This window comes from Balaenoptera borealis (assembly GCF_965194805.1).
Source record: "Balaenoptera borealis genome assembly, chromosome: 18".
Taxonomy (NCBI): Eukaryota; Metazoa; Chordata; class Mammalia; order Artiodactyla; family Balaenopteridae; genus Balaenoptera; species Balaenoptera borealis.
Genome location: NC_138877.1, coordinates 25,807,197 through 25,828,694, shown reverse-complemented (window position 1 = coordinate 25,828,694; position 21,498 = coordinate 25,807,197). Strand labels below are relative to the sequence as shown.

Here is a 21,498-nt window from a genome sequence, read left to right as displayed (position 1 = left end):
AGCAGAGGTGGTCTCTAAGGCTCCTTTCAGCTGTAAATTTTACTTAAAAAAAATTTTTTTAACATCTTTATTGGAGTATAATTGCTTTACAATGCTGTGCTAGTTTCTGCTTTATAACAAAGTGAATCAGCTATACATATACATATATCCCCATATCTCCTCCCTCTTGCGTCTCCCTCCCACCCTCCCTATCCCATCCCTCTAGGTGGTCACAAAGCACCCAGCTGATCTCCCTGTGCCATGCGGCTACTTCTCATTTCAGCTGTAACATTTTAGATATATCCCCAATGAAACAGAAAACTGAGAGCTATCTTTGGATCAGTAATGCAATTAAGGAAGCAGATTCCTTAACTATTGATAGAAACGAGAAATGAAGATTACAATCTGCCCTACCAAGATTTTTGTGAAGATCAGATAAACTAAGTGAGAACACGTGCAGACTGTGAGGTTTTATTTAATTTCTTTATTTATTTTTAATTTTTTTTTTAAATTTCAGCTTTATTGAGGTATAATTGACATATAAATTTATAAGTTATTTGATTATAACACAGTATTATTAACTATAACCCCATGCTGTACATTAGATCCCGAGAATTTATTCATCAAATAACTGGAAGTTTGTACCCTTTGAGCAACATGTCCCCACATCCCCCATTCCCCAGTCCCTGGTAACCACCATTCTAGTCTGTTTTCATGAGTTTGGCTGTTTTAGATTCTACATATAAGTGATATCATATGGTATTTGTTTTTCTTTTTTTTAAATAGAGAAATGCAAATCAAAACTACAATGAGATATCACCTCACATCACTCAGAATGCCCATATCATCACAACATCTACAAACAATAAATGCTGGAGAGGGTGTGGAGAAAAGGGAACCCTCTTGCACGGTTGGTGGACATGTAAATTGATACAGCCACTATGGAGAACAGTATGGAGGTTCCCTAAAAAACTAAAAATAGAACTACCATGTGACCCAGCAATTCCACTACTGGGCATATACCTAGAGGAAACCATAATTCAGAGACACATGCACCCCAATGTTCACGGCAGCACTATTTATAATAGCCAGGACATGGAAACCACCTAAATGTCCATCAACGGAGGAATGGATAAAGAAGATATGGGTCAGAGGACCTCCAGGATGGCGGAGGAGTAAGATATGGAGATCACCTTCCTCCCCACAAATACATCAAAAATACATCTACGTGTGGAACAACTCCTACAGAACACCTACTGGACGCTGGCAGAAGACCTCAGACCTCCCAAAAGGCAAGAAACTCCCCTCGTACCTGGGTAGGGCAAAAGAAAAAAGAAAAAACAGAGACAAAAGAATAGGGACGGGACCTGCACCCGTGGGAGGGAGCTGTGAAGGAGGAAAAGTTTCCACACACTGGGAAGCCCCTTCACTGGCGGAGATGGGGGCTGGGTGCAGGGTAAGCTTTGGAGCCGTGGAGGAGAGAGCAGCCACAGGGGTGCGGAGGGCAAAGTGAAGAGATTCCCGCACAGAGGATCGGTGCCAACCAGCACTCACCAGCCCGAGAGGCTTGTCTGCTCACCCGCCGGGACGGGTGTGGGCTGGGAGCTGAGGCTCGAGCTTCGGAGGTCAGATCCCAGGGAGAGGACTGGGGTTGGCTGCGTGAACACAGCCTGAAGGGGCTAGTGTGCCACAGCTAGCCGGGAGGGGGTCCAGGAAAAACTCTGGAGCTGCCTAAGAGTCAGATACCATTGTTTCAGGGTGCGTGAGAAGAGGGGATTCAGAACACCGCCTAAATGAGCTTCAGAGAAGGGCACGAGCCACAGCTATCAGTGCGGACACCAGAGACGGGCATGAGACGCTAACACTGCTGCTGCAGCCACCAAGAATCCTGCATGCAAGCACAGGTCACTCTCCACACCTCCCCTCCCAGGAGTCTGTGCAGCCCGCCACTGCCAGGGTCCCGTGATCCAGCGACAAGTTCCCGGAGAGAACACACAGCACGCCTCAGGCTGTTGCAAGGTCACGCCAGGCTCTGCCACCGCAGGCAGGCCCTGCATTCCGTACCCCTCCTTGAGTGAGGCAGAGCCCCCTAATCAGCCGCTCCTTTAACCCCCTCCTGTCTGGGCGAACAACAGACATCAGAGGGCAACCTACATGCAGAAGCAGGGCCAAATCCAAACATGAACCCCAGGAGCTATGCGAACAAGAAGAGAAAGGGAAATTTCTCCATGCAGCCCCAGGAGCAGAGGATGAAATCTTCACAATCAACTTGATGTACCCTGCATCTGTGGAATACCTGAACAGACAATGAATCATCCCAAAATTGAGGCAGTGGACTTTGGGAGCAAATGTAGACTTGGGGTTTGCTGTATGCAACTGAATAGTTTATGAGTTTTATGTTTATCTTAGTTTTAGTGCTTGCTATCATTGGTGGATTTGTTTATTGGTTTGGTTGATCTCTTCTTTTTTTTATTTTAATAATTTTTTAAATTTTTTACTTTAATAACTTTATTTTATTTTATTTTATTTTTTTCTTGCTTGCTTTTTTTTCCTCTCTTTTCTTCTGAGCCGTGTGGCTGACAGGGTCTTGGTACTCTGGCCTGGTGTCAGGCCTGAGCCTCTGAGGTGGGAGAGCCAAGTTCAGGACATTGGACCACCAGAGACCTCCCAGCCACACGTAATATCAATCGGCGAGAGTTCTCCCAGAGATCTCCATCTCAACGCTAAGACCCAGCTCCACTCAATAACCAGCAAGCTCCAGTGCTGGACACCACATGCCAAACAACTAGCAAGACAGGAACACAACCCCACCCATTAGTAGAGAGGCTGCCTAAAATCATACAAAGTTCACACACACCAAAACACACCACCGGATGCGGGCCTGCCCAGCAGAAAGACAGGATCCAGCCTCATCCACCAGAACACAGGCACCAGTCCCCTCCACCAGGAAGCCTACATAACCCACTGAACCAACCTTACCCACTGGGGGCAGACATCAAACACAATGGGAACTACAAACCTGCAGCCTGCAAAACAGAGACCCCAAAACACAGTAAGTTAAGCAAAATGAGAAGACAGAGAAATATGCAGCAGATGAAGAAGCAAAGTAAAAACCCACCAGACCAAACAAATGGAGAGGAAATAGGCAGTCTACCTGAAAAAGAATTCACAGTAATGATAGTAAAGATGATCCAAAATCTTGGAAATAGAATGGAGAAAATACAAGAAATGTTTAACAAGGAACTAGAAGAACTAAAGAGCAAACAAACAATGATGAACAACACAACTAATGAAATTAAAAATTCTCTAGAAGGAATCAATAGAAGAATAACCGAGGCAGAAGAACAGATAAGGGACTGGGAAGATAAAATATTGGAAATAACTACCGCAGAGCTGAATAAAGAAAAAAGAATGAAAAGAATTGAGGACAGTCTCAGAAACCTCTGGGACAACATTAAACCCACCAACATTTGAATTATAGGGGTCCCAGAGGAAGAAGAGAAAAAGAAAGGGACTGAGAAAATATTTGAAGAGATTATAGTTGAGAACTTCCCTAACATGGGAAAGGAAATAGTCAATCAAGTCGAAGAAGCGCAGAGAGGCCCATACAGGATAAATCCAAGGAGGAACATGCCAAGACACATATTAATCAAACTATCAAAAATTAAATACAAAGAAAAAATATTGAAAGCAGCAAGGCAAAAGCATAAATAACATACAAGGGAATCCCCATAAGGTTAACAGCTGATCTTTCAGCAGAAACTCTGCAAACCAGAAGGGAGTGGCAGGACATATTTAAAGTGATGAAAGGGAAAAACCTAAAACCAAGATTACTCCACCCAGCAAGAATCTCATTCAGATTCAATGGAGAAATTAAAACCTTTACAGACGAGCAAAAGCTAAGAGAATTCAGCACCACCAAACCAGCTTTACAACAAATGCTAAAGGAACTTCTCTAGGCAGGAAACACAAGAGAAGGAAAAGACCTACAATAACAAACCCAAAACAATTAAGAAAATGGTAATAGGACTATACATATTGATAACTACCTTAAACGTAAAGGATTAAATGCTCCAACCAAAAGGCATAGACTGGCTGAATGGATACAAAAACAAGACCCGCGTATATGCTCTACAACAGACCCACTTCAGACCTAGGGATACTTACAGACTGAAAGTCAGGGGCTGGAAAAAGATATTCCATGCAAATGGAAATCAAAAGAAAGCTGGAGTAGCAATTCTCATACCAGACAAAATAGACTTTAAAATAAAGACTATTACAAGAGACAGAGAGGACACTAAGAATCATCAAGGGATCAATCCAAGAAGAAGATATAACAATTGTGAATATTTAAGCACCCAACACAGGAGCACCTCAGTACATAAAACAAATGCTAACAGCCATAAAAGGGGAAATCAACAGTAACACAATCTTGTAGGGGACTTTAACACCCCACTTTCACCAATGGACAGATCATCCAAAATGAAAATAAATACAGAAACACAAGCTTTAAATGATACATTAAACAAGATGGACTTAATTGATTTTTATAGGACATTCCATCCAAAAACAACAGAATACACTTTCTTCTCAAGTGCTTATGGAACATTCTCCAAGATACACCATATCTTGGGTCAAAAATCAAGCCTTGGTAAATTTAAGAAAATTGAAATTGTATCAAGTATCTTTCCGACCACAACATTATGAGACTAGATATCAATTACAGAAAAAAATCTGTAAAAAATACAAACAGATGGAGGCTAAAAAATACACTACTAAATAACCAAGAGATCACTGAAGAAATCAAAGAGGAAATTTTAAAAAACCTACAAACAAATGACAATGAAAATACGACGACCAAAAGCCTATGGGAGGCAGCAAAAGCAGTTCTAAGAGGGAGGTTTATAGCAATACAATCCTACCGCAAGACACAAGAAAAATCTCAAATAAACAACCTAACCTTACACCTAAAGCAATTAGAGAAAGAAGAACAAAAAAAACCCAGAAAGTTAACAGAAGGAAAGAAATCATAAAGATCACATCAGAAATAAATGAAAAAGAAATGAAGGAAACAATAGCAAAGATCAATAAAACTAAAAGCTGGTTCTTTGAGAAGATAAAAAAAATTGATAAACCATTAGCCAGATTCAGCAAGAAAAAAAGGAACACAACTCAACAGAATTAGAAATGAAAATGGAGAAGTAACAACTGACACTGCAGAAATACAAAGGATCATGAGAGATTACTACAAGCAACTACATGCCAATAAAATGGACAACCTGGAAGAAATGGACCAATTCTTAGAAAAGCATAACTGCCCAAGACTGAACCAGTAAGAAATAGGCAACATAAACAGACCAATCACAAGCACTGAAACTGAAACTGGGATTAAAAATCTTCCAACAAACAAAAGCCCAGGACCAGATGGCTTCACAGGAGAATTCTACCAATCATTTAGAGAAGAGCTAACATCTATCCTGCTCAAACTCTTCCAAAATATAGCAGAGGGAGGAACACTCCCAAAATCATTCTATGAGGCCACCATCACCCTGATACCAAAACCAGACAAAGATGTCAAAAGAAAAGAAAACTACAGGCCAATATCACTGATGAACATAGATGCAAAAATCCTCAACAAAATACTAGAAAACAGAATCCAACAGCACATTAAAAGGATCATACACCATGATGAAGTAGGGTTAATCCCAGGAATGCAAGGATTCCTCAATATCCGCAAATCAACCAATGTGATACACCATATTATCAAACTGAAGGATAAAAACCATATGATCATCTCAACAGATGCAGAAAAAGCTTTCGACAAAATTCAACACCTATTTATGGTAAAAACCCTCCAAAAAGTAGGCATAGAAGGAACTTACCTCAACATAATAAAGTCCATATATGACAAAACCACAGCCAACATCATTCTCAAAGGTGAAAAACTGAAAGCATTTCCTCTAAGATCAAGAACAAGACAAGGTTGTCCACTGTTACCACTATTATTCAACATAGTTTTGGAAGATTTAGCCACAGCAATCAGAGAAGAAAAAGAAATAAAAGGAATCCAAATGGGAAAAGAAGAAGTAAAGCTGTCACTGTTTTCAGATGACATGGTACTACACATAGAGATTCCTAAAGATGCTACCAGAAAACTACTAGAGCTAATCAATGAATTTGGTAAAGTAGCAGGATAAAAAATTAATGCACAGAAATCTCTTACATTACTATACACTAATGATGAAAAATCTGAAAGAAAAATTAAGGAAACACTCCCATTTACCATTGCAACAAAAAGAATAAAATACCTAGGAATAAACCTACCTAAGGAGACAAAAGACCTGTATGCAGAAAACTATAGGACACTGATGAAAGAAATTAAACATGATACAAATAAATGGAGAGATATACCATGTTCTTGGATTGGAAGAATCAACATTGTGAAAACGACTACACTACCCAAAGCAATCTACAGATTCAATGCAATCCCTATCAAACTACCAATGGCATTTTTCACAGAACAAGAACAAAAAATTGCACAATTTGTATGGAAACACAAAAGACCCCGAATAGCCAAAGCAATCTTGAGAAAGAAAAACAGAGCTGGAGGAATCAGGCCCCTGGACTTCCGACTATACTACAAAGCTACAGTAATCAAGACAGTATGGTACTGGCACAAAAACAGAAATACTGGTCAATGGAACAGGATAGAAAGCCCAGAGATAACCCCACACACATATGGTCACCTTACCTTTGATAATGGAGGCAAGAATATACAATGGAGAAAAGACAGCTTATTCAATAAGTGCTGCTGGGAAAACTGGACAACTACATGTAAAAGAATGGAATTAGAACACTCCCTAACACCATACACAAAAATAAACTCAAAATGGATTAAAGACCTAAATGTAAGGCCAGACACTATCAAACTCTTAGAGGAAAACATAGGCAGAACACTCTATGACATAAATCACAGCAAGATCCTTTTTGACCCAACTCCTAGAGAAATGGAAATAAAAAGAAAAATAAACAAATGGGACCTAATGAAACTTAAAAGCTTTTGCACAGCAAAGGAAACCATAAACAAGACCAAAAGACAACCCTCAGAATGGGAGAAAATATTTGCAAATGAAGCAACTGACAAAGGATTAATCTCCAAGATTTACAAGCAGCTCATGCAGCTCAATAACAAAAAAACAAACAACCCAATCCAAAAATGGGCAGAAGACCTAAATAGACATTTCTCCAAAGAAGATATACAGATTGCCAACAGACACATGAAAGAATGCTCAACATCATTAATCATTAGAGAAATGCAAATCAAAACTACAATGAGATATCATCTCACACTGGTCAGAATGGCCATCATCAAAAAATCTAGAAACAATAAATGCTGGAGAGGGTGTGGAGAAAAGGGAACCCTCTTGCACTGTTGGTGGGAATGTAAATTGATATAGCCACTATGGAGAACAGTATGGAGGTCCCTTAAAAAACTAAAAATAGAACTACCATATGACCCAGCAATCCCACTACTGGGCATATACCCTGAGAAAACCATAATTCAAAAAGAGTCATGTACCAAAATGTTCATTGCAGGTCTATTTACAATAGCCAGGACATGGAAGCAACCTAAGTGTCCATCATCGGATGAATGGATAAAGAAGATGTGGCACATATATACAATGGAATATTACTCAGCCATAAAAAGAAATGAAACTGAGTTATTTGTAGTGAGGTGGATGGACCTAGAGTCTGTCATACAGAGTGAAGTAAGTCAGAAAGAGAGAAACAAATACCATATGCTAACACATATATATGGAATCTAAAAAAAAAATGGTTATGAAGAACCTAGGGGCAGGACAGGAATAAAGACAGAGACATAGAGAATGGACTTGAGGACACAGGGAGGGATAAGGGTAAGCTAGGACGAAGTGAGAGAGTGACACTGACATATATACACAACCAAACGTAAAATAGATAGATAGTGGGAAGCAGCTGCATAGCACAGGGAGATCAGCTCGGTGCTTTGTGACCACCTAGAGGGGTGCGATAGGAAAGGTGGGAGGGAGATGCAAGAGGGAGGGGATATGGGGATATATGTATACATATAGCTGATTCACTTTGCTGTACAGTAGAAACTAACACAACATTGTAAAGCAACTATACTCCAATAAAAATTTAAAGAAAAAGAAAAAAAGACTGCGATGTTTTAAATGAGTCACCATCAAAACGGATTCAGATTTAGTGTCATGTTCGATGCTGACAACATTAACAACTTATCAAAACAGAAAAGAGTCAGGTTTCACATTGGCCTACGGCAGGTTGATCATAACCATAGTCCTATAAGTCTTCCAAGTTTAAGCAACTTAGAAATAGAGAAAAATAGGAAATAAAGTAGGCCCCAAATGGTAAGAAGCGGGAAAAATATAATTTTTAAAAAAGTACTAAAGATGTGAAAAAAAATCTTTCTTTAACTGATAGATGCTGAACAAAATAGAAAAATCTACTTTTTGGTCAAAATGCTTGAAAATCTGCTTTAAAAAAAAAAAAAGGAAATCTTGCAACTTCCCTGGTGGTCCTGTGGCTAAGTCTCCACGCTCCCAATGCAGGGGCCCCGGGTTCGATCCCTGGTCAGGGAACTAGATCCCGCATGCCTCAACTAAGGATCCCGCATACCACAATTAAAGATCCTGCATGCCACAACTAAAAGATCCCGCATGTGGCAATGAAGATCCCACGTGCTGCAACTAAGACCTGGCGCAGCCAAATAAATAAATATTAAAAAAAAAAGAAAAAAAAGAAAACCTCAATGACATTTCTCCTGTGTACTTAACAACATGACTAGGATTAATGCTGTTAAATTTATGTTATCACTCTCTTCTTAAAAGTCTCCTTTTTTGGTCTTTATGGCACTGTATTCTCTTAAAAAAAACTTTCTTTTCTGCCTGCCCATTCCATGTAGGTGGTGCCAGAAGTACATCTTTAACCCCAAACTCTTCTTACTCTGTAAGGTCTGGCCTGAGTAATCATACTTAATCACATAGTTGCAACCACCACTGTTATGCTAACGACTCTCAACCTCAGGTTCCCCCAAGCCCCACCACATAGTCCTGTCACATGGATGTCTCCAACCAGACTCTAGAAGCACCTCAGGCTCTCTTGTACAACAGTGAACACATCAGATTTTCCCCCAAACCTTCTCTTTCTCTTATCTTTCTATTTAAGGTGGGAGCACCATTCACCCATGCCAGGTCCTTGATTCCTATCTCATCTCCTACATTCAATTTATCACCATGTCCTGCTGATTGGACTTCTTTAATATTTCTGGAACTCATTCCTTCTACCACTCCTCTAGTTCAGGCCCTGCTTAAGTCTCAGATCTCCTCCCTTCTCTCCCTTCTAAGTCCAAGCTCCTTAACTTAACATACATGTCTATCACAGTATGGCATTTATCATTCCAGTACTTTTCCTTATATTAGTTGCCACACACGTGGTATTTTTATAACAGTGAACTGGTTGAGATTTCCCCCAGGCTTATATATACCATACTGCTTTACTAGAAAAATCTGTCTGTTTTACACTGACCCCTTTGCTTAAAATTTAATTTTCCCTATAGTAATTCGCCACCAAACAACCTGAATATCTGAAGGGAGGAAAAAGACTATCTCTATTTTTTTTAGAGAGACTAAATATACAAAGAAATTTCTCAAATAGCAAAGCATTGACTTTCCAACTGTGCAAAAAAAACAGGCATTGTTTAATCAAGCCTCCTTTTAATAAGCTGTTGAATTTTGCAGTATATTGCAGAATTCATTTCAAGTGTCTATGTACTATCATAAAAAAATAAACTTTTATGAAAACCACAATTGGACTCAAGATGATCATCCTATTTTAAAAATAAGATCAATTCATGAATAAACCTACAAAACTGACTATCTTGAGGTAGCAGCTTTATTTTTTTTAAATGCATGGATAGAAGTGACTTAGTAGCTCCTAAAGAGCAAAAAAAATAAGAATCTCATTTTTGCTAGTTGAGAAAAGGACAAATCTATAGAAATGGCTTCTGGAACATTAAAAATAAAACATAAACTACTTCTTATAAAAATTCATGTTTCAGCTAAGGTCTCAATTAAGCTTTCTTTCACAGGAATCTATTTACTCCAAGAAAACACAGCTCATAATAAAAAGAAACTCAGCTATATCTCAATTAAAAAAAAGAAAAGAAAAGAAAGAAAACTAAGTTATCACAACTTGTGGCAATATTACATTTAAAAAGCTAAAATTTTTTATCAATCTTAGTTATAGAACAGACTAAATATTGTATTTAACTTTTAAACATTTCATAGAGATGAAAATACATATTCTCTGAGATAAAACTAGAGATATGTATATCAAAATTTAGTGGTTTCCCAACTGTGGGCCAGGGAAGAGAGAACAGAAGCAGAAGTCAAATACACAAAGGATTCCTTTCATCTATCTTAATGGAGTTAGGTGCTGTGATCATATAGTTGAAAAGGAGTGATGGATAGAAAAAGATCTCTTGAAAACCTGATAAATAAATGCTGCACCTCTTCTCCAGAGTAAAATGCACACAGGTATATGTCTACAATAGAGACCTCAAGTTAAGAACCTCTACCCTGAAAGAGGGTTAGAAATAGGAAGTCACCATTTGGCACACACCATAGTAATAACTGTTGGAAGCAACAATCATCAATGGATGGTAAAATTAGTGGGTAAGAGTATGACGAGAAACAGGATATTTGCAAAGACTCAAGAACATCTCCCCCAACAAGATATTTATAAGCGACAAAGGGAAAAAATAACACAGCAGTGAAGGAACCTGGTAGATACCACCTTAACCAAGTGATCAGTTAACATACAGTAATGAGATGTATCAATTTCATGTACTAAGCTTCTAATATGACACCCCTAAAAGGGCACAACATCTCTTCTATAGTATTATTGCTAAAAAAAAAAAAAAAAAATGCATGATCTTAATCAAATCACGAGGAAACATCAGACAAACCCATACCGAGCAACATTCTACAAAATAACTGGCCATGAAGAGAAGAAGGGAGGGGCCTGTTGCTAGAAAGGGAGATGGAGCTGGGGACAGTGTAGCAGCAGTCATTTATTTTAATGATGCAAAGACTTGAGCATATTCAAATGATGAGGAGGAGGAACTTTGTCTCTGACAAAGTATCACTCCTACCCTTACAAGACTAGCTCTCTGTACTCTGAGCTTATGGCATTCCCTCTCACCTCCTCCAAAATCTTCCGTCAACTATCCCATATCTTATTTGCATTTTCAGATTCCTTTTCTTCTACATACATGTTTGTACTTTAAGAAAATCTACAGTCTTCTGATACCTCTTAATATGCTCCCATTTTCCTCTCCTTTATTTTCAAGCCTCTTGAAAATAGTCCACATACTAACTGCCTCTAATACGCATCCATCACCCTTATTTTACTGAAATTGCTCACTTGAAAGTACCAAAAATAAAACTGCAAAAAATCAAGCTTTTTCTTGATCTTCATGTTCTCCTGTCCTTCAATCCTCTTCCGTTGATCCTCTCTTGTGCTTTATCTTCTATGAACATTTACCAGGTTGGTTTCCCCTTGGCTTTCCCCAGCCCTCCCTCTGCCTCCTGTCCTCTAAAAGGCAAGTGTTTCCCAAGATTTTATTCTTAACCTTTCCCCCACTCTTTTCTCATTGGTTATTCCACTGGCAAAGATCAAACCTACACCCACAAATTCTTATTCATTCATTGAGTATTAATTACATGGCAGGTGCTCTGTTATCTGCTATGTTAAGTATAACAACAATAGGTAAGACTTTTCCATTTTCTTTATTTCATTATTCTTGAGGAATATACTGTGTGACCCTAGCCTTTCTCCTGAGCTCCATGCTCACATTTCCAAATACCTTTAAAAAATATCTCCATATGGATTGTTCAAACTCAACAGGCTTAATCAAATCAAGCTCATGACTTCTTCCCTAAACCAGGCCCTTTTCCTAATGTCTACTTCAATTAAAGTTTCACTGATTCTCCTGCCATCCGGGATTCATTACTTCTGATTCCTCAAACAATATAAGTGTAACCTCTAAATATCTCATGCATCCATGAACTCTCTTCATTCTCACTGCCACCGTTCCAATGGGAGCCTTCATTATTTCCTGCTTCTTTACTAAAAGAGCTAATTGGAGCAGGCACCATATCTCAATATGTCTAGTCCTCAGTTGTCCTTAAGGTGATGAAATTTTACCTGCTGGAAAACAGGGACTGAATCACGCCATCTATAACATCTATTTCAGCAGCAAGATACATGATTACATGATTTACCGCAACTTTATTAAGAATATTTTTTAAAATCCTCCCATTGGGACTTCCCTGGTGGTGCAGTGGTTAAGAATCCACCTGCCAATGCAGGGGACACCGGTTCGATCCCTGACCCAGGAACATTCCACATGCCGTGGAGCAACTAAGCCCGTGCACCACAACTAGTGAGCCTGCCCTCTAGAGCCCGCGAGCCACAGCTACTGAAGTCTGCGCACTCTAGGGCTTGCGTGCTGCAACTACTGAAGCCCACATGCCTAGAGCCCGTGCTCTGCAACAAGAGAAGTCACCGCAACGAGAAGCTGGCGCACTGCAACAAAGAGTAGCTCCTGCTCGCCACAACTAGAGAAAGCCCATGCGCAGCAACAAAGACCCAACGTAGCCAAAAATTAAATAAATAAATAAATGTTTTAAAATTAAATAATAATAAATCCTCCCATAAATAACGAAGTCCTACTGTATAGCCCAGGGAACTATACTCAATACCCTGTGATAAACCATAATGGAAAAGAGTATAAAAAAAGAATGTCTGTATATGTATAACTGAGTCACTTTGCTGTACAGCAGAGATTGGCACAGCACTGTAAATCAACTCTACTTCAATAAAAAAAATAAAATTTAATTTTAAAAAATCCAAACTTTTTTCTTATTAATTCAATGTTAAATTATTTATTTATTTTATACAACATTTAATTGGCAATGAGGATGGATGCTTTATACTGCAATTGGATTCAAAGATAAGAATATGAAAAGAGGATTATAAACTTATAAGAGTGGTATAATTTTTTAGGAAAAAATGAAAGAAAATCGACGTGCAAAAGATCACCCAAGATTTTTAACTTTCCTCCCAACTTGCCCTTTGGTAATGTAGTTATATACCCAGAGCATATGCAAATTAAAATTTTTTAAGGTAGGCAAAATTATTGGCTAAAAGGAGAAAACGTTACTATTTTAGTATCTCTTTGCTTCCTGATTCTTTCTTAAAATAGTCTATAAAATGATTAAAATACTTTAATCAGTACTGTCAAACTTTATTAATGCAGTCTGTTCATATTTGTAAAGAAGGATGTTAAAAACAACTGAATAGCAAATCCATTAAGTACTTTAATATATCAGCAACACTTTGTACCAGACTATAAATCTCAGACTTAACAGGAGATGCTGGAGAGAAAAAAGTGTTACAAGTTTTGGGCCCAAGAAAGGCCCAAGCATCTTAACCTCCTTGCATTAATGCCCCCTTTGCCCTCTGTCTGCTCAGCACTTAAGTGTGGAACCACAACACTGAAGTTTTCCTAGTTCTCTCATATACCTGTTTAATCTTCCCAGCAGGATTCTTAGGTCTTCAAGGAGTGAGAACCCTGGTTTTTTATGTCATGTTGGTGCAAAACTGGCTCACAGCAGGCTTTTAGTGTTTATGGAATGAAAATGTAACCATTCAGTTAAAAGATGCTGTTACGTAAGTTTAGAATTTTTATATGAAGAATAATACTTACCTATGCCCACACTTGATATGAAAACAGAACTGAACAAGTTTAACTGTCAGCATGAGAGATGTAGGCTACATATTTCAAAACTTTTCTATACATATTTTTAAATAAAATAACTGTGGTATAACTTTTCTTGTGAAATTTAAAAAAAAAAAAAAGAAGGGAGCAGTGCATATATATTTTATGTGGAATGAATACTGGTGATCATTCCTCAATGTAGAAATTAGATCAACCATAAGGATCATTTCCTGCCCTTCAAGCTATAGAACTTCCAGAGACCTAATTTCTCAAATAGAAATCAGACAAAATGCAGAAAGATCCTTCTGGACAAAGCACCCCATATAGCAGCTTTAACCACCTAACACATGGATACAAAGTAGTTTGAGATAAAAGCAGCTGCATGACCTAAAATCAAAAACTGTCTTAAGCCCTGTTCTAGATTTGCTTCTGATTTGATAAAAGACCTTAGGCAAACAATTAATCTGGATGTCTGTGTCCTCATTTACTAAATGAGAATATCCTCAAGGGGTACTGTACAATGCCACTATTTATGAATCAAAGCAGTACTAGAAAAATATTTAAAGCTATAAAACCTATTAAAATATAAATTATTATTAATACAGTCATGATCTAATGAAAATAGGTTCCAAAGAAATTCAAATACTCAAAATGGTTACAGTGTAACAGCATTGAAGAAGCCAAAGAAAAATGAAAAAAATTTATATTTCAAGTTCCTTATTTTGAAATATCAGAATAGGATCAGATTGATTTTTGGTTGCTCTACCACCTGCTATGGGTGACTTAGATAAGTCACTTTCCTCTCTAAGCCTCCATTTCTTTCTAGTAATGGTGCTTATCTCATAGATTATGGTAAAGATTAAATACGATAACCTCTGGCACATAGTAAACCTTACCAAAAAAACCACTTGCCTGTTATTATTACAAATACTATTATCTTTGTAGTAGTTGTCGTCATTGTCATTACCATCATCATCATCATCATCATCATCATCATCATCACTGCTCTTTCAAGGAAGTAGCATATGACAGAAAGAAGCTACACTTTGGAACTGGACAGATCCTGGTTCAAATCTTACCACTGCTATTTATCAGTTGTATGACCATAGCCCTCTAAAGACTCTTATTTCACCTATAAGATGAGGAAGTCACCTCCATCCTAAGGATGTTTTGAGGATTAAATGCAGTCATATCAAGCACCTAGCACAACAGAGGTCTCCTCAATGAAAGTTATTTTTATCTCCCTTGATCCTTTTTAAATGAATTATATAAATCTGTCAAACATTTAACATATGAGTAGATAACAGTTGGCCTGAGCAAGATGGCAACATGGTAAGGAGCCATGGCCTGAGTTCTGACTAATACAGAGGCCAGAGTAAACATAGAGAGAACTTTTCCAACTGTCCTAGTGACAATTGGGACATATTATAACAATACGGTTGCAAAGGATTTGGTGCAGGTACTAGAATTCAATCATTCTCAAAAAACAAGTAAATGTTTTTCCCTATTTGCTAAAATAAGTAAACGGCACTTATACAAGGTAAAAATCTCATCTTCTGATCAATAGCACTGTTATTCGATGTATTAGGAGTTGCTTTTAGTGACTTGTAACATTTAAGCAGCATATTAAAAAAAGTTAATCCTTATTTTTCTACTAATAAAAGAGAATCAAGAATTATCTGAAACAGAGAATACATTAAAATATTATGTAATTGTTTAAAGTGCATTTTATATGTAATATTAAATATGTATATTGTATATTAAGGAACTTGACATTATTGTGTCAAACAAATTAACAAGATTCTAGTGTGAAAAGAGTTACTGGTTTAGAAAAGTTGAAAAAAATCATTTGAAGTTCCCCATCCTGGCTTTCTACTCCCCAAATTAACGCTATATAGAGTGTCTCCTATCAGCCAGACATAAAAACTTAATCACAATTTATTTGTAGCTTAGCTAATTTGTAACAGCTTATATTTGAGAAATGCAAGCAATGTATAATGACTTAAAAGTCTTCCTCTCCGGCTCTTTGGACACAGGACTCTTTGGCTCACAGGACAATAAACAGAATTAATGATAAGAATGTCAACAAGTAAGGTAAGGAAAAAAATTAAAGTAATAGATTTTTAAAGGGTTAGAATATCAACCATTTAGGCTTTTCTTCGGTTATTTTACCTTCAAAGACAAATGAAAGTTAATATGGTAGCAAAAAATCTTAATCTCCTTATTTCTCCATAAGTGTCATAATATGTCACATAAATTTTCATATTTCTGTTCTTTAACCTATTTTTCTTTTCAAAAAGTTCCTATAATCTATTTAGCAAAACAATTGCATAAAAAAATATTTAAGTTACCTTCACATTAACAAGTGGATAAGTTACAGTAAATATTTACATAGACAAACATGGGGTATATGTCAACATTTTCTTGACTGATGGTAACTTGTTTATTTCATCAGTATCTCTCTCCTTTTCTATATCCACTCAGTTCATTGACATCTTACAGAAGCAATAGCCAATAAACGTAAAAATGATTCAACCTGGTTAATACTTTTTAAAGCAAATTAAAGTCTATCAGTTTGGCAAAGTACATACATGGAAATACTCAATATTGACAAGAATCTATGAGGCAATCACTCAGTGCATACTGATGAGAGTATGAGTTGGAACACCCTTCCTGGAAAGCAATTTGGCGATATATGTATATCGAGACTCTTGAATATGTCTAGACCCTTTGATCATATTTCCAGCATTCAAGTCTAAAAAAATCATCCATGGTAATAACAAGATCTAAGTACAGAGATATTCACCAAGGAGTTATTTATAACAGTGAAAACTTAGAAAGAACCTGAATGACCAACAACATGGGAAGGTAGATAAAATGGGAATATTAAATATATAATGTCACATCTATTTGATGAAATACTGTACAGACACTAAAAGTCATATTTTTGAGGAATATCTAATATCACAGGAAAATGCTCCTAAAAAAATATCAGGTTTTTAAAAAAGCAGAATGTAAAACTTTATATGCATAGTATACCATTTTTATAAAAATTACTATACTTGATTAAATAGATATGAATATGGGCATCATAGAAAGAAATACAGAAAATATTCACACTGTTGGTCTTGAAGGGGAAGATAAATAATTTTCATATTCTTCCCTATGCTCTTTATCACTTGCTCTATTATACTGTCCTTCTTTACTATGTTTATTTTGTTTCCCCCACTAAAACATAAGCTCTATGATGGGAGGAATTTGCTTCTTCTGTTCACTGTACCTAGACACACAGCAGTCATTTCAATAAATATTTGTTAATTAATAAATACTATATGTGTATACACACACATATATATCTACAAAATGAGCATCTATGACTTTATTCATCAGAAGTAATAAACATTATTTTGAAAGAAAATATAAATTCCCTACTACAGAATTATTAACCTAATTCTGATCTTCAAGAGTAGCAATTGAGTTCAACCTCTCATTTTATCATCAATTATCCAAAATCCTGCATGAAAAAAAGCAGTCTATGGCCATGACCCCCAACTCAGATTTGGGAGTTTTGTCAAGGTTTCCAGCTGAAATGTCAATTAGAAATTACCTGGACATCAGTCATATGTGCATACAATGTCAACCACACTGAAAACCCCAAACTTTTTCTCCTAGCACCCACTAAATGGCCACAGGTATTTCTCATCTAGGTTGGCCCGCCTACCTTAGGAAACCTCACCTGATGGTTATGTGGATACTGCCTTTCCCTTGATCCCAGACATCAAAGTCAATGGTTAAGAATATTCAATAAAAGAAATTTCTAAATAAAATAAAGATCTTTCACTCTAACAAACATGAGTAGCTGGTAATCAATTGGTAACTTCAAATATTTAGAATTCAGATGGTAATTATTCATTCTGATGACTCAAAATGGATGTCAAAAGGACAGATACATTTTCCATTGGAAAGCCCCCTGGTCCCATCCAGAGCCTATTTATTCTTAATTTACTTAAAATTTTAACAAGGTTGATTAACCAAAGGAGAAACCTGTCATAAAATATAAGTGTCAGTTACATTCCAAACAGTTTTTAGGCGCCAGAGATAAGCAAAATAGTTACATTCTAGTGGGGAAGACAGACAATCAACATGAAAACAAAGAAATAATTAGGTAAATTCAGAGAGTGATAGGTGCTCTGAAGATTGATTACATTATGTATATGACAGCAGGGTTCATGTGGAAAGGGCATGGGCGTGATCAGTGATTATAGAATGTTATGAGAATTTATAAGCTGAATGACAAGGAGGCAGGAATATACAGATCCAGGAGAAGGTCATTCCAAGCAGAGGAAATATCAGGTACAAAGGCACTGAGGCTGGAAAGCACTTGGTCTATTTTTAAAAGAACAAGAAGGTCACTGTAGCTGGAGTCTAGAAAGCAAGGGAAAGAAGAAAGGAGATGAGGTTGACAAGGTTGGGTCCTGTAGAGTATGGTGGCCTTGTTTAGGGGTCTGGATTTTATTCTGGGTGTGATGGGATTGCATGGCTTTAAGCAAGGAGCTGATAGGATCCGATTATGAGCAAACAGTAAGGAACGTTAACTGCCAAATAAGAGAGAAGAAAAAAAAAAAAAATTAGATACAATCTCATAAACAGCCTGAAGCAACTTAGAGAAAGGACTAACATGCCTATATCTCCATCACAGGCTCTGAAGGTGTCAGTGCATTACAGCACCCTAAAGAGCTGATGTTTATCATAATAAGTAGGATTCACCAAGAAAACATTAAAGTATAAAATACTACCATACATTTACATAGCACTTTAAATATTTTATAAATGGTAAAATAGATATCATCTGAAACTATGCTTTTTAGAATGGCAAGGAGAATATAATATCAGAGTTTCATCTAAATAATTTATATTATGCTTCAAGAAATAAATCTTTAGCTAATCAATAAACTTAGTTACCTAAAATAACTCCATTTCTGAGATTTCTGAATAGGCAAAGTTTTAAGCTGTCTTTAAAATAATAAACATACAAAAATCCCTTTCTCTTCCTTACTATTTGCATTGCAACAATCATCTAGGTATAAAATCCACTCAAAAAATATGTTTTTAAATCCATGCTCTACCAGACAAAACCAGTTCTTTCACTGTCACTTAAATATATTCCTATCCCCTCTCCTCTAAACAGGCTGTGGTCTCATTTTCTAATCTCTCTCCTCAGTCCCTCACTATCTCAACTCAAATCCCATCTCCTTCATTTCATCCTCACTGGGTCCAGAAAAGAAGCAAGCATTGTAAAAGTACATTTTTTTCCCATTTATAATTAGAAATAAAGTGAACATTTGGCATTATGTGAATAAAATGGATTTCTTTAAATACACTCATGTGCTTCATCCACAAAGCACTACTTTTTTAATTGCTGCAAGTCTGAACTTCTCAGATTTTCCCACCATATGATGCTAAGTTTGCTCACCACTGTTTAAGGTAGTTATTGTCAAATCACTTTAAGTACATTTTTCCTTTTGTAATTAATTAGCAATCTACGTGACAATGTGAATATTCTGGTCTCCAAAAATTCTTTCACTCAGTGTTTCTTACAATTTCGCTCTTTTAATTATAAGTAATAGTGTGCACTCCTGGGAAAGCTTCAAATTTAAACAATTATGAATGTTCTTTCCTTGCCTCACCCCAAATGCCCAGTCATACCTCCACAGAGGTCAGCTCTGTTTACTGATTCTTGTGTTTCCTTCTGGAAATTTTCAATGTACACACAAACATTTACACATTTCTTCTTTTTTTCTAAATCACAGATGGGACCATATTATATATTCTGTCTTGCAACTTCATTTTTTTTTCAGTTAATATATCCTGGACTTCTTTCCTATCACCTCATACAGATTCATCTCATTTTTTTAAATGGTGACAGAGAATTCTAGTTACCGTTATTTATTTAATTAGTCTCCTAAATGTACATCATTATAATTTTCACTTACAGTTTTATATGATATCAAACAATGCTACAATAAACATCCTTGTATATATAACTTCACACGCTTTGTGTGAATAACATTGGAAAGAAAAATTGCTAGAAATATTACTGCTGGATACAAATATGTTTAATTTTTCTTTTGATAGATAGTCACCAAATTTTCTTTCAAAATTGCATCAATCTACGCTCCCATTAACAGCAATGCTGATTCCTCATCCCTTCTTCCTCATCAACAATGGACATTAGCAAATTCTTTAATCTCTACCAATCTGATACGTGAAAGAAAAACAGCAGCTCACTAGTGTTTTAATTTTTATTTTTATAAACAAGAAGATCAAGCATCTTGTCATGAATTTACTGAATATTTGAAATCTTTTCTCTATGAAATGTTTAAAGCCTCTGTCCTTTTTTCTATTAGGTATTCCTAACAAAGAACAATATTTAATATTTTAAGCAATATATTTAAAGAAATGTACAACAAGCTTCATTATAATTTTCAAAAAATATTATTTTAATTGGTAACCTACACCTAAGTACTCTCTCCAAAAAGTTGCAGTTCCTGGAAGTATATATCTAATTTCAGTATGTTTAATAAAGCTTTATAAACTTGACCTTTATATTGCGAATACTTTAATAAATGTGCTAGAGAATTTCCTATATTAAAATCGCCTTAATTCTTTTTTTAAAAAAAACAAATTTCTATAGGCAATTAATAGGAAGCAACTGAAAATTAAGAAATCAGCATATTGATCTTTAGCTAACATTTTAGAACCACTAATTTCAACTATGGCTTCTTATTTAGTGCTAAACTAAGAAGGCATTTCCTTCTTAGTTTAGAACAGGAAAACCAAAAAACTAAATTAAATCTGTCTTGAGAGAGCACAGTACATCCATCTTTCACTATTACATGAGCTACTCTTTTTCTACTTCAAAAATCAATTTCTTAAAGACCAGGAGTAAACAATCATGTGTTGGAGTGTGGTAAGCACTTACCTGATCGATGTAAAAAGCCGTGCCTGCGCGGATCTCTCGACGCTGTTTGAGATCAGTTTCGGTGGTGTCTCTTGATAAGGCGATGTATTCAACCTCCCGTTTGGTCAACTCCTGAAGAGCAGAGCGTGTAATTGTCCCAGAATAAAAATCAAGTTCCCAACATATGCTTTGGAGCCAGTTATCTGACAATGTCACTCTACAGAAGAGCATTTTAAATGTAATTCTAGATTAAAGCCTTCTGAGCCTCAGCTTTAAGAAAAATGCAATAAATTCAGCATTAACCAAAATATGTATATATCTCTCCTCAGAGCTCTACTTTTACTGTACACAATAATTTATGACTTAATTACTTACTACTTAAGCAATAATAATCAAAATTAGATCTTATAAATCTTAATGTCTCCTGTAGAGTTCTTTTCAAATATCAAGAGTAATAATTTGGCTATTACTTGATTTTCAGACAAACGATAGTCATCTCTGTAAGTAGTGTTCATCTTTTTTTAAAAGGGTGATTTAAATTAATTTACTACATGAACCAATGTTTACCAACTATATATTGATACAATATGTTAGGTATTTAACAAGTGTGAAAATAAGGTAAATATCATTAGTCAGGAGAGACACATACATAACTACTCAGGAAGGAAAAGAAGAAGTAAGATGAGAAGGAGAAGGGGGGTAAAGGGGTTATTAT

The 21,498-nt window shown here is 36.4% G+C and overlaps 1 protein-coding gene across 3 annotated transcripts in view; it reads right to left on the bottom strand.

The window, feature by feature from the left end:
* VWA8 (von Willebrand factor A domain containing 8) overlaps positions 1-21,498 on the bottom strand; it is a 364,407-nt gene that overhangs the window by 298,292 nt on the left and 44,617 nt on the right. For 2 of the 3 annotated variants that reach the window (XM_082365255.1, XM_082365257.1), the window contains exon 4: positions 20,805-20,915. The exons of the other annotated variant lie outside the window; for it this stretch is intronic. In XM_082365255.1, the coding sequence (XP_082221381.1) occupies positions 20,805-20,915 (111 nt within the window). The remainder of the gene's footprint in view (positions 1-20,804; positions 20,916-21,498) is intronic. 3 annotated transcript variants of the gene reach the window in all.